Here is a 15,190-nt window from a genome sequence, read left to right as displayed (position 1 = left end):
GGGGACTTATATAGCTCACTGATGGATCTAAAACTGCCATGGTACTGGATCAAGAGTCTTTGGACAAACATGTAACTATAACAAATCTAACAGTGTAGGTATAATATACACACACACCTATACATATAACTGTATTCCAGGCTGAAGTTTTTGCTTTTGCGGTCTGCATTCATGAAATCCTGAATGGAGACTCCAAAGCAAAGAGAATCAAGATTTATACAGATAGCCAAGCGGCTATTCTGGTCACAAAGAACCTACTCACCAAACAAAACTGGCTAGAAACTGCAATTTCCTCAACAAGCTGGCAAACGACGTATAAAATTTACGTATATTTAAATCAATGGGAAAACCTATCTAATACATCTAATTATTATAAATGAAAATGATAAATAACTGTTAAATTGAGAGTAAAAGAAAAGTCAGAACGATGAAAATTTAAAAAGATCTAGATCTTAATTTTACAAGTGATTAACTTAAGCATAACTTACTTTAGCAAGCGTTGTTCGCCGTTGTGAGTCTTTTTTCAGCAGGTAAAATCCATCTGTTTCGGTACCGGTATCAACCTCAGGCGATAATAAAGTGCCAGATGAATTCCTTCGTTCCGTGGTTGGATTTTCGCTTTCGCAATCCAAGGATGGCGTGGAGGCCAAACTTATGAAATAATAAATATATTTAATATTACAAAAATAACAATATAAGTACTACGTAAGTATGTAAACTTCGATTAGAATGGTGAGATATAGTTTGCTCCAATTTAAACAATCACTAACCGGTCGAAGGAATAATATTCATATAAAAGTTAAGTTTAACAGATGATTGTCCTAAGGGGAAAACTGTAGTGAAGAAAATAGAAAATATAAAAAAAGGATATAAACAGATTCTTATCTAGAAAAAAGTATTGGATAATGAACAAACGTGTTTTTCACTAGACTATACATTATCTTACACGATATTTACAGAATGACAAATATTATTATTCGTGCTAAAAACAAAAAATTTCAATTTTCATAGTAGGCGATGAATTGTTGTTGTGTTACTACATACAACCTAGTAATGGGTGACTTTAATGCTAAGTTGGGATGTAGACTGGACGGGACCGAAGTTGCAATAGGTCCCTACGGATTCGGACAAAGAAATGAAAGAGGCGAAATGTTTTTGGGTTTCTTGGTACGAAATGGCCTCTTTGCAATGAATAGCCTTTTCATAAAAAGTCCCCAAAGAAAATGGACCTGGGCAAGTCCAGATGGAGTCACCAAAAATGAAATTGATTTTGCTCTTAACCAACAACAAAGACATGGTCCACGATGTAACAGTTCTCAATAGCTGTTCAGTGGGAAGTGATCATAGAATCGTAAGAGCGAAGATCGTGCTAAATCTCCAAAAACAAAGATACAAAATGATATCAAAAACACATCCAATAGGATGGAATCCAATCGAAAACACCATGTCCTTTGAAGAGGAAATTCTGAGATGTCTAGAGACAACAAATATAGACGTTATGGATGTCGAAACGTTCAATGATAATTTAATAAAACCTATTAAGAACGCAGAGAAAAAGTGCAATACAAATCTTAGGAGAGATAAGGAGGAAAAAATCAGTCAAGAGACAAAAAGACTTATGGAGACACGAAGAGAACTTAAGAACAAAAACGATACGAATGTACGCGTACTACACAAACTTAATAAAAATATTAATAAAGCAGTGAGAAAGGACGTACGACAATATAACACAAAAAAGATTACAACGGTTGTCGAGGACAATAAAAGTTTAAAGGTGCTGAAGAGATGTCAAGCTCTAGGTAAGAAGAATATTGTTAAGCTAGCAGATCGAAATGGAACAGTGGTAACAGTGATAAAGATAAGATAATCAAGGTAATTGAAGAATTTTACACAGAATTATATAGAGAAAGGGGTAGGAAAGACGGCACCAAGTTGAGAAAAGTCCAGAATGTGGGTTCAGAAAATATCCCAGAAATAACAATCGAAGAAGTCTCAAAGTAATTAAATCGAATGAAAAACAATAAAGGAGCTGGTGATGACCAAATCGTTATTGAGGCAGTTAAAGCAGGAGGAAAGACAGTATTGAAAGCATTAACAAAATTATATAACTTATGCCTTTCAAAAGAGGTTAGACCATCTCAGTGGAATAAAGCTGTTATAGTAGTCATGCACAAAAAGGGAGATATAACAGAGCTAAAGAACTATAGACCTATTAGCTTGTTATCTCACGTTTATAAGTTGTTTATGAAGATAATAACTAATAGGTTGACATCAAAACTAGACTTCTATCAACCTTGCGAGCAAGCAGGATTTAGAGCTGGATACGGAACAAATGATCATTTGCAAACCATTAAGTCGTTGATTGAAAAAAACCATTGAATATAATCGACTCCTGATACTTGTCTTTGTCGACTTTGAAAAAGCATTTGATACGGTCAATCAAAGTGAATTGCTCCAAGCTCTAACACAATGTAGAATAGATCACCGATACACATCCCTCATCAGATACATCTATCAGCATGCTACAGCCTGTGTAAGACTTAATGAAGAAACTGGGACCTTTTGTATTGAAAGAGGCGTTCGGCAAGGAGACAATATGTCTCCTAAATTATTTACAATTTTGCTAGAATACGCTTGTAAAACAATAGATTGGAACTAAAAGGACATATAATAATAATAAAAGGACAAATAACCTTAAATTTGCAGATGATATCGTTCTTATTGCAGGCAACTTTGATCAGGCACAGATAATGCTCCAAAAACTCCATACTGCCACAAAAAGAGTTGGTCTTAAAATAAATTTTTCAAAAACACAATTTATGACAAATTTAGTTCACAACAAAAACATCTCAGTAGAAGACAAAGATATTGAGCCAGTTGACTCCTATAAATACTTGCGCCATGAGATCAGAATAAGTCGAGACAACCAAACAATCGAGCTGAAAAGAAGAATAAACCTCGCTTGGGCTGCATTTGGAAAGATGAAATGAAGGATATTTTTAGGTTTAAGATTCCAATGCGTCTGAAAAGAAAATTATTTAATCAGTGTATTTTGCCAGTGATGACCTACGGCGCAGAAACCCTAACACTCACAAGAACAACAGTGAGTAAACTACAAGTTGCGGAAAGGGCAACGGAGAGAATAATGTTAGGGATTTCTCTACGTGATAAAATACCCAATGCTACTATACGTAAAAGATCAGGAGTAGCAGACGTTATTGAAAGGATAACAACACTAAAGTGGAACTGGGCAGGTCACGTAGCAAGATCAGTTGATGACCGGTGGACAAAAAGAATTTTGGAATGGAAACCCCGAATACAAGCTAACATAAATAGAGGTCGACCCCCAACGAGATGGACATGTGACATAAAAAGAGTGACTACAAATTGGATTCAGATTGCGCAAAATCGGACTAAGTGGAAAAGCATGCGAGAGGCCTATGTTCAGTAGTGGACGTTAGAGGCTAGTTGATGATGATGATTTAGTGACTATAAATATTTATACCTAGTAACAGCACTGAAGATGGACAAATAAGACCAAAAACGTTCTGTGATGTAGCTCGTAAGGGTTGTTTTAAATAAATATACCTTTTATAAAGGATTTTTTAATTAAGAATTTTGTGCTTTATGGTATACAGTCGGCTACATGAAATTAACTTTTCCTTGTGGATTAGAAAATACTTAATCATTAAATATTCAGACAAAATACAAACTTTAAACAAAACACAATACAAAATACACCATAAAAACGAAAAGACAAAACACTCAATAAAACAACTTTTAACAAATAGGTGATTACTTACTAACATTAGTATTCCCATTAACAAAACTTTTAAAATTATAATAAAGAGAATTAAGTATACCCATTGTATCTACCAACTACCATAACTTGAAGTAAAACTTAACATCTAAAATATATCTTTACAATATAATAATAATTAATAAAAAAAAATATAAAAAACAATACTGTTATTTCAATTAGATAACCTAGATGTGATTATGATGTAAGGAATAAACTAAATTTTTCGAAAACACTAGGGTAGATCTATAGAAAATGTCACACTGAGAGTGCAGTACGGGTAAGATACGGCAATGCTTTTCTTATGGAGAATAAACGCGCAGGGTTGTCGGTTTTCTCCAGCTGTTGATTGCTCATTGTCTCACAGGACCGGCTTGGATAAAATGCATCTGCCGGCAGTACGAGTAAAATATTTTATATCATGTACCTATACGTATACAGTAGAATAAAAGGCATTGATGAGTTATTGACAACGAAAACTATGATTTTTGCACATACAACGTCAACATGAGATATACAATTGAATCATATTCATAAGAGTAACATTTGAACACCTCTTTACAAGAACAACATACAATAACTGTAGTTTTAATGTTTTACATAAAATAGAAAAAACCTACATAATTTCTAGGAAACAATTTGGAAACTTGGAAATGATATTATTTATAGATATTATATATAATATTCAAATTTCCAATTCTTTCATAGAAATTAGATTTTTTCTATTGTATGTAAAATATTAAAAATACAGTTATGTTGTTTCTATAAATAGGTCTTTATTTCTTTTGTAAAACTTCTGCTACAAATTACCATCATTAACATAATCACCTAAATATGGCCATAAACTTGTTTGTCATAATTAGTATTTGATAAACTCCAAGCTTTCCCTATTTCACCCCCTACCCATCCTAAGGATGGGTAGGGGGTGAAAGTGCTTTTGGAAAACGAAACTACACTTTAAAATTTAGTCCGAGTTTCAACAGAGAGCATGTAGTCCGATAAGTTTAAATCCTGTGAATTATTTAACGGTTGCGCTAAACTCGTAGTGTTAAATGTGTTGTGTTTTTTACAAAATACGGAACAACTTAATGTAAGTGCTGCTGTAAGACGTACTTCGTTGATGACTGGTGTTAGCGAAAGAAGCATTTACAATTTCAAAAAAGAAAAAGAACAGAGTGGAACGTTGTAATCGCCAAAAAAACGTAAAAAACGAGTGTGTCAATCAAATTCTAGAATATTCACATATGACGAGGGTGTAAGAAATATTCTACGGAGAATTGTTCATTGTGCATTTTTCATGAAAAATTTGCCGCCATTCTTAAAGCATATACATAACTTCATACAAGGTAATGAGAATATACAGCCGTTGTGTCTTTCTACTTTATACAGACTTCTGAAAGATATTGGATTTGTTTATAAGAAACGTGGCCGAAGAAGCATCATGGTGGAGCGAGAGGATATTATTCATTGGCGCCATAATTATTTGAGAACTATACGACGTTTGCGAAAAGACCATTGCAATATCATATATTTGGACGAATCGTGGGTTAATGTTGGCCAATCTATAAATTACGAATGGTGCGATACTACGATACAAAACAGTCGTGATGCTTTTCTCAAAGGTTTAAGTACTGGCTTAAAAGCACTTACTAAACGAGGTCCACGATATGTTTTATTGCATGCAGGTTTTTCAGGAGGTTTCCTTCCTGGCACACAGCGTGTTTTTCTGGCAAAGAAAAATGATGGCGACTATCACGATGAAATGGATGCCGCATATTTTGAATCGTGGTTTAAGGAGACATTAATATCAAATTTACCAAATAATGGTCACAGCAATGGTGCAAAGCTTTTTCGATATTCCCGTTCCTGATAATTTTTCACATATTTACAAAAGAAAAAGTGTTTCTTGGATATTGGGCTGGGTGCACGGAAATCGAGTTACCGGAGGTTCCACCCGGTATATTTATAGCTATCAAGAAATGTAATTTAAAATACATTTGTTAGTTTAATAAAGTATACAGTTTTATAATAAAATTCTAGCTAAAAACTTAAGGTCTTTTTATTCAAATTCATGCCTCTTATTTGGCTACTTGAAGGCAATTATTTTATCAATATATTATTTTATAATAAATAACAGAGCCCGGCATAGAGATCTGGGTACGGTTCTGTGACTACCACTTGGACCTGTTTGTATCGCCAAGCACAAGGCGTGAAATCCGGCAATTGTGCATTCCTATATTAGCCGTACTGCACTCTCGGTGTGACATTTTCTATAGTACTCAATATCAAACAATGTGAAAATATTACCCATAGGAATATAATCTATACAATAATATTAAACCTACATTACTTATATACTCCAGTCGTCAGAGACGAAAATACTATTAAACCTCTAAAAATCATAAGAACAAGCTGATTTTGCTGAGAATGTCAATTTGGGACACCAAAAAAGATGCCAAAAAGTTTGTCATTTCTAAAAACTTCTACCTCCGGGTTTTCTCCTAAAGACAAACGGAAAACATCAATTTACCAAGAACCTGTACGCCCAGGAAAAACTGTTTCAAACAAGAAATGTAGCTGAGATAATTTTGAACAACAATGTTTATTAGCACTTTTTGTGTAGAATGAACCGTTCCCACAGAACCAACGCTGGAAGCAATCGACGATTTGGAATGCTAGTTACGCGCGCATAAAAGTTGTATCAACTTCATGGTAAAAATTCGATATCTTTCGATCATAATGTCCTATCAACAAAAACAAAAATGCTTTTTAATAGTAAAGTCTATGCATCCATCGTTGTGTTAAGATATAAAAGCAAATAATGCATCTCTGGTTCCTAGTCAGTTTCTAAAGCCAAATTGAGAATTGTCCTAAATATCAAATTCATCTACGAATAAGAATAGAAGGTAAGATATAGCTAGACGACACATTTTATGATACAAGATAACAAATTCTGGAAGGGAACATCATACATAAGAAAAATATTAAGAAATGGATGGCGATAACAAGTTGCATTCACAAGATCTTTTAATATTAGATATATGTATAAATTTGATGAAAATATAAGAGTCAAACAAACGATTTTAACTTTCAAAATGGCAGCAAATTTTTATGATCACATTTTTTAAAATGAATAGTTCAGCTACACTTCGGCGACACCAAGACAAGTAAAAAACGGAAGATATTTTAAATATATCATATTATTGTGTATATACATTTAAGAGGCACACAGTAAAACCTAAATTCGAGTAATAAAGTTTATTCCGTTACATGGTGATTTTTATATCTACACCTGTCCGTTACTTCTGCAGCTGTTTTTTAATAAAACTTCTTTTACATGAATAATCAATGATAGTATAAATAACAACATGGTAATACTAGAATAAGCGATACATGTATCATTTTCATACAACACAATGTGATCAAGAGCGACATTACAAACGCGGACTTTAAAAGAAAGCAACTCTAGCACACACGCAATATTTTATATAAAAAACATATTTAAGTAGGTATACAATTTTTTTAAACATAAAATAAGCAAAAATAGACATAGAGCATGAATAAACCTACCTGTTTCTTTTAAAATATTTACATATTCTTGAAGTGATATTTATATAATTAACTTATAGTTGAAATTTATTGATACAAATTTCAACATATTGAATTAAAGAATAAGAATAATTATAATAGAGATAAAACAGGTAAAACAGGGAGTAATATCGGGGTTTTAAGGAGTAGCACTGGCCCTGTTATATTCCTTGTATAGGGCAGATTACTATTCTAGAAATGCTAAAAAGGGAGACTATTATAAAAGATACCACTCTGAAGCAATACCAAGCAAAACAAATCCAGGAATACATAAAGCTTGGAAAAATGAATTTTTTTACGATTTAGGGGTATTAGTAAGAAAGCGAATTAAAGAGTGGATATTAATCCTAAGAGAGAATCGAAACACTAGGATGAAAATGTCATATTTACAACAAGAGGACCGAATAGTCATCTTCAAAACCATTATCCTCAGAGAAAGGGAAAAGAACAAATACAAATCTTCCAGAAGACATGTAAGACCAAGGATTAACTTGAAATATATACAAGAATAAAACAAAATTGAGAAAAATTAGAGTAATAACAGCATATATGGATACCACCAGGCAAACGATCAAGAGGTAGACTATATATACGCCCGAGCCAATATGTAACATAAGAAATAAGAAAGATAAAGGAAAAACAACAAGACAGTATAAAGTAGAAAAGAATGGTAAATACGAAACAACAGCAAACGTTGTAAACAATAAAAAAACTCAAAGTAAGCTGATTCCACATTGGGCTGTTCCATTTTCAAACTCTCATGGCAATTAATTGTCTAAATATAACTATCACAAACAGTATACTGGAGGTACTAGGCCGACTTTCTTTCATATTAGGCCTTAGACCCACAATGAGGTCTATGTAGATCCGGCACGTATTCTACCATGCTCGTGGGACCAGAATGGACCAAATTAATTAAAATAAAAACGGCGAGCTCAAAAACTAACAAAATTTCTTCCAAAAAAATGTACATCAAGATAAGGAAGAGCACAACACCCGAACAGAAATCAACAATTGAGGACGATTCGATTAATCCTACAGGCAACACCGAAACACTACAGGTATCACCGCAATGTTTATCCAGAGCTCAAAGAAGGAAGTTTAGGAATACGAATCAGCATGTTACATATAAATTCATGTATCGGATTGTAAAAGATATAAAACATGGCCTAGAAAGAGACTGGTTGACTTCGTAGCCATGTAGATATATGTGAAAAAGGTTTGTAGGTGGGTGCTTTCCGTGACGGCGTTGCCGAAAGACTCCCATAGTCCGGTCTAGATCTATGATCATACATTTGAAGTGAAAGTAGAGTATTAGGGTGTACGGAAGGTACGAGGGACACGATAATATGTGATACGGATCGCTTAAAAACTGAGAAAACCGGGACAGGACTGGCCTTCGTGAATGGGGATCTTTTTGTCCGACAGGAAAAGCTCTTAACGTTGTGAACAAATTATTCTTTTTTAGGCGGAGACATTGGCCCTACAAGAAGTGACAAAGAAAATGATCAAAGCTAGAATTAGAGATGATGATATTATTACTTATGTACTCGGATAGCTAAGCAGCCAAAAGCGTTTATAAATCCTATCAAATTACAAAACTGCATAACAACCTGTTAAGCTCAAAATAAATGGCAGACTAAAAATATTAAAGTAGTTGTTAAATGGGTGGCTGGGAAGACTGGTATTAGGAGGAATGAGGCAGCCGATGTAGAAGCTAAAAAAGGTACAAAGCAGGTGTGTTTCGGACCTGAGCCCTTTTCCCAGTTTTGTATCAGCAATGTAAAACGGATATATGGAAGTCGTCCCTAAGTCAACACCTGGCAAGATGAAACGGGAGGACCAATTGTCGTCAGACTAAGGAGGCATTCGGCTCAGTCTTGTTGGGAAACCAACTAACTACTTTGAGCATATATGGAATTCGGGAGATAGAACAAGTTCTCAGAGGTCACTCTAACCTCGCAAGATACTAAAAAATTCTGTAGGCTCAGCGAATCAGCAATGTGTCCCAGGTGTGAGAAAAGGGAAGAGTCAGCCGAACACTTTATGGGCGGCTGTCTAGTCTTTGCTCTCACCAAACAGCCCTTTAGACTAGAGGTAGTGACAGAGAGCAAGCTTGAGAGACTTGCTGGTTTTATCCAGCAGACCGGGTATCTAAAATGAAGGCCCGAATAGGGATAAATCATCATAAACCTCCCTCGAAGGAAACTGATGACAAGGACAATTGGGCCAAGACCTGCGTCCAGCCGCTAAAGGGCAGCCTGCATTAAAAAAAAGTAATCGACAAGCAGATATCACTATCCTATTACTACTCAGAGAAAATGATATTCGAGAATTAAATCGATGAAGCTCCTCGATATGAAGATGTCGACTTAGCTACGGGCCATTTTAAATAAAAAGACAAGTGGTGTTAAGGCTGAATAACTTCTTAAATTCAAAGATGTGCTGGCGTACTTTCCATAGAGCAGAGTTGGTGATCTGAAACTGACATTATGCTCTCTTGGTAAACGAAACAGAATAATTCATCGTAAAATGAAACCGGCTGCACTGGAAGCCCTATTATAAACTCAATCGTGTCAGTTTTATGCAGTTGAATAGAAATAAGTCTACGCGGGCTAGAAGGACTAATGAACCAATGTCTGCAATAATCACTTTTACGCAGGAGACCAAAAGGAAATCCATATAAGCGGAAGAAACGTCATAAGGTATTAAAAAAATCGGGGAACAAAATTTTAGAAGCTGGGAAAAGTTTGATCTGGTTTCTATTGTATATGTCACGAGAAATCCTTAAACTTAATAAAAGGGCACGGTTTGGTATAAAGTTATAACGTAAAAGGCCACAGAAAAGGACAAAAAGAAGAAAAGAGCTGACACATAAAGGGGATATTCAATTAAGAACAGTTACAGTATGACAATTATATTTAATTAATAGCGACTGCTGCATATTTTCTATGTTACCTGCTAATAATTTGTTCCACTATCATTGATTAGACAATTCAATCATATTTTATTATAAAAACTAATACCTGCAGAAATAAGCGGGGAACTCTTAACCTATAAATTTAAAGTTGATTTTAGAGAAATAAAAAATGTTAAAATTACCTGTTAAAAGTAAGGGCGGTAGGCATTTGAATAGGTGGTAGTAAAGAAGCTCGACTCTGATGAGAACTGTAAGTTAATTATTATTATACCACCACAAACAACACATACAAACAATTATATAAACATATTTGGTTCAAAAACATGAATCGTTATTTACAGTTAATTAAGACTTTATTATTAAAATGTAAAAAACTATACTTATATCAAATACGCAAAGTTTTTTAAATATCTCTAACAAAAATGAAATGTTCAATAAATATTGAAGTAATTATTGAAGTAAATATTGAAGTAATTTGTATTGTAATTTTTAAAACTAAAGTAGAATTCGAATTTTTTTACATGAAAGGCGTGACATACTGTATAATTGCACATGCGCGAGCCTTAGACTATCTTATTTTATAATTTAAGGCCTAGCATTATTTGAGCAAACCCACGTAACAAAAGTGTGACGTGGGTATGAAAGTACTTCTTGTAATGGTGGACATTATATTTTTGTAGAGTAAGAATACTTTGAAGTTGAAGCGAGAACTGGTCAGCAAATTAAATTTATACTGACTGATAACATTGTAACTGTAAAACAAATGTTATTAAGAAATCGCTGCTTAAAAATGCATTAATTTTGTCTTATTTTTCTTAAGAAGAATTCAATATCTGAATGACCACTGCTGATGATTCATACAAGATTCTTCTGTTTGTTATTTGACATTGACGTTGGTTTCAATGCTCATTTTTGAAGTTACTAATCATAGGTATGATCTTGTATTGTTTTAACTGAGTTGCTAGTTCTTCTATTTTTCCTGTTTCCAGCAGCGTCCTGAAGTTCCATGTTCCAATGTTTTTTCATTCCCTTAATTCCCTTTCTCTTTTTTGTATTTTTCTTATTATTCTGAATATACCTTGACTCATTTTCCTCTTCGTTTACATTGTCTGTTTCCTTTTCATCCATCCATTCTTCTTTTTCTAGTTTCTTGGAGCATTTTCAATTTCTGTGAGTTTTTGCATTCCATTTCAGTACCTTGTCATCTATTTCAAATTTCTGGTATCTGATTTTTACTTTTGCTCCTTTCCTTGTTTCTTGTTTTGCTCTTTGTCTCTGATTTCTTCATGTATATTTGTTTCCGTGGACGTTCGCGCTGCATTTACATATATTTCTCTACCGTCTCTTGTGTATCTGAGTTTACCATTTTCTTGCAGTATTTTCTGTTTGTGTCTTCCCAGCTCTTTGTTTCTATTATACATTTCTTGTATCCTACCTTAAACGCGCTTTTAATTTCTATTTTCAGTTTAAGCTCTTTTTCCATCATTTTTTGTATGCCTTCTCTTAGTCTCTCTTTACCTTCTAGGTCTACATCAATTCCTGATATGATTAAATGGAATATTTTTTCTTTAACGATCTTCCCTAATCTATTCTCCATAAGTGTTAATGTTTTTTTGAGTTCTTCGTTTCCTTTCTCCCATTTTTTTTCTTTTGGGAAACCAAATGGGGGACATGAAAAAATCGAAAAGGAAAAATATACAGTATGGTATGCAGGCGAAGAAACACACATATATTGAGGAACGGATTATGTATTAAAGTTATGGAATTTAAACCTATAAGTGAAAGAATATCATAAATAAGAGTAAACAGCAAATCGAATAAGTTGTCCATAATAAATGTCTATGCACCCACAGAAAACAGTGAAGACTTGACAAAACAGCTGTTCCACTAGAAGAAAACGCCGAGAAAATCCCGGGAGAAGATATATTAATCCTTATAGGAGATTTCAACGCCCAAATAGGCAAATAAAATTGCTTCAGAGAGGTTTCAGGTGAAAACACTTCAATGACACAACAAACAGTAATTGAAAAAGACTATGTAATTTAGCAGCAGCATTAAACATGGACATAAGTGCCACGAGATATAAACACAAAGACATACACAAAATAACATGGATGAGACCAAGTCTGGAGGGAAATCAAAGAGACCAAGTAGTGATTAAAAAGACACAAAAGATATTTTGGAACTCATGGAAGAGATAAAAATAACAAAAGACCAGGCAACGATAACGTATACGGGGAAGTATTGAAAATGCTGTGCGAAACAAACAGTCAATTTCTAGACTCACTCGTCAGACTCTTTAACAATATTTATAACAGCGGGGAGTTTCCTGAAGACTGGCTAGAGTCAACTTTTGTTGCCATACCGAAAAAACCAAAAGCAAAGTCTTGTGATCAACATCGGATGATAAGTCTAAGTAACCACATTTCGAAGGCATACACCAAGGTTATTTACAACAGAATAAGCAAAAAATGCGAGGATAATATTGGAGATTCGCAGTTTGGGTTTCGGAATTCTCTTGGGACAAGAGAAGCACTTTTTAGTCTACAGGTACTTATCCAGCGCTGCAGAGATATGAACAAAGACGTGTACATATGCTTTATAGACTACGCAAAAGCATTCGATAACGTAAAGCACGAAAAGATAATTGAAATTCTCCATAAGATCGGAGTCGACTACAGAGACATTCGAACAATAGCGATATTGGGGCCAAACAGCTAAAGTGAAAGTAGGATCTACATTTACCAATAAAATTGAGATCAAGAAAGGGGTACGACAGGGCTGTATCTTGTCTCCTATTCTCTTTAATATATACTCTGAAGAAGTATTTAAGACAGCGCTGGAAGAAACCACAGAAGGCATAAAGATAAACGGACAAATAATTAATAACATAAGGTATGCTGATGACACTGTGATTCTAGCTAGTAGCATGGAGGAACTGAGTTGCCTAATGAGTAAGATACAAAAAACAAGTGCACAATACGGACTCAGACTAAATATCACAAAAACCAAATGGATGTTAGTAAGCAAAACCCAACAACCACCACAGCAACTGATATTAGACGATGAAAGAATTGAACACGTGGATTCGTACATCTACTTGGGAACAATAGTTAACTCAAATTGGGATCAAGCGAAGGAAATACGTATAAGAGTAGAAAAGGCAAGAGCATCGTTCACTAGCATGAAGCATTTTCACCTCTAAAAGCCTCACCCTACCTCTCAAAATTCGACTTCTGAAATGTTATGTATTCCCGGTTTTGTTATATGGAATGGAGGCGTGGACAATGACCGCAACATTGATGAAAAAAGTAGAGGCCTTCGAAATGTGGGCTTACCGACGTATATTACGTATATCCTGGACTGAGCACGTGACCAACGAAGAGGTACTACGCCGGATAGGTAAAGAGAGAGAGGTAGGAATAAGTATAAAGAAAAGAAAGTTGGAATACTTGGGTCACGTTATGAGACACAATAAATATAGAGTACTACAACTGATCGTCCAAGGGAAAATAGACAGCAGAAGGGGTCCAGGGAGGAGAAGACACTCGTGGCTCCAAAACTTGCGGCAATGGTTCGGATTGTCATCTGCTGAACTATTCAGATCTGCCGCAAACAAAGTCAGAATAGCCATGTTGATTGCCAACGTTCGGAACGGACAAGGCACATGAAGAAGAAGAATGGAAGAGATAAGGAAACACAAAAACGACCCACACCTATATAAATTATGTGCCACTTTTACAGTATATTTCATGCAAATAATATAACTATGTCTTTCGATTTGAATACATTTTTAAAATTAGAATAATTAGAATATCAACATAATATAAAATTGGCAACACCGCAACCATTTTTGGAACATATATGTCTTTAATTTTAACACAGCACGTGTTTCCTTTAGAAAACTAATTTAAATAATAATAGCTAAATGATTCGTTTATATTAAATTTTTCTGAACCAAATTTACATGTCCCCTCTATGAATAGACACGAAATCTTTGTTTGGATTGTTTTGAACTATGTAATTCATAATGTTTAGAACCAATACAATAAAAAAAATACTAGTTACTAACAAAATAGTTAAAGATTAAAATAATCGCCCAAAAAATCCCCAACAAGATCCATTTTCTCATCTACAAACCTTTTACACAAACAAAACAAAAACAGCTGATTACAATTTACAAACAATATTTTTGGACAAAAACACAATTCACATACAACACCAAAATTACTATGTGAAATTACCATTTATTTACATATTTGCAGTACCAATCATCAACATTTAGAATATTGGGAATAATCATTTTATTATTACGGCATAACACATATACGTATAGTCAAAAATTGGTTAAATATTAAACTCTATACATCGAAAGCAGGTATGAACTTTTTTACAGCTTTTTAGTAGGTATCGACAAAAAACGGTAGTGGCTATAGCTCTAAGTACCGTACATTAAAGATATAAAATTAAGAACAACTGACATTATTTAAAAAGAAAGTTAACTACGGGGTAGTTGCATTATATATGCTATTGTTTCCAGGAAAGGACGAATTTGAGTCGAATAAAACAAATCTCATAATGACAGGTCAATGCTGGTATATATACGGACGGCTCTAACATCGATGAAGAAATTGGAGCTGAAATATAAGGAGGAAAACCAAGGTTAAGCTTGGATAATCACTCTTTAGTGGCTAAAGCCGAAATTTATGTTATAGAAGTGTGCCTGCAGGAACTAATAAAGAGGTACTTCAGGGACAGATCTATAAAAATTATATCGGACAGCTAGGCGGCATTAAAGGTACTGGAATCGAATGGAATTGACTCACAAGTTAATTTGGAACTGTCTTCAGAATCTGAGTCGGATCGAAAAAAGTAACAAAGTA

At 34.2% G+C, this 15,190-nt stretch overlaps 1 protein-coding gene across 3 annotated transcripts in view; it reads right to left on the bottom strand.

The window, feature by feature from the left end:
• Positions 1-15,190, bottom strand: part of Ask1 (apoptotic signal-regulating kinase 1) — a 78,762-nt gene that overhangs the window by 12,195 nt on the left and 51,377 nt on the right. For 2 of the 3 annotated variants that reach the window (XM_072538546.1, XM_072538547.1), the window contains 2 exons: positions 10,490-10,555; positions 489-651 (listed from right to left, as the gene is read on the bottom strand). In XM_072538546.1, coding sequence (XP_072394647.1) covers positions 489-651; positions 10,490-10,555 — 229 coding nt within the window. The remainder of the gene's footprint in view (positions 1-488; positions 652-10,489; positions 10,556-15,190) is intronic. The other variant, XM_072538548.1, reaches the window with a different exon arrangement.

This window comes from Diabrotica undecimpunctata, chromosome 7, assembly GCF_040954645.1.
Source record: "Diabrotica undecimpunctata isolate CICGRU chromosome 7, icDiaUnde3, whole genome shotgun sequence".
Taxonomy (NCBI): domain Eukaryota; kingdom Metazoa; phylum Arthropoda; class Insecta; order Coleoptera; family Chrysomelidae; genus Diabrotica; species Diabrotica undecimpunctata.
The sequence above is the reverse complement of the archived record's forward strand: the minus strand, read 5'-3'. Positions and strand labels throughout refer to the sequence as shown.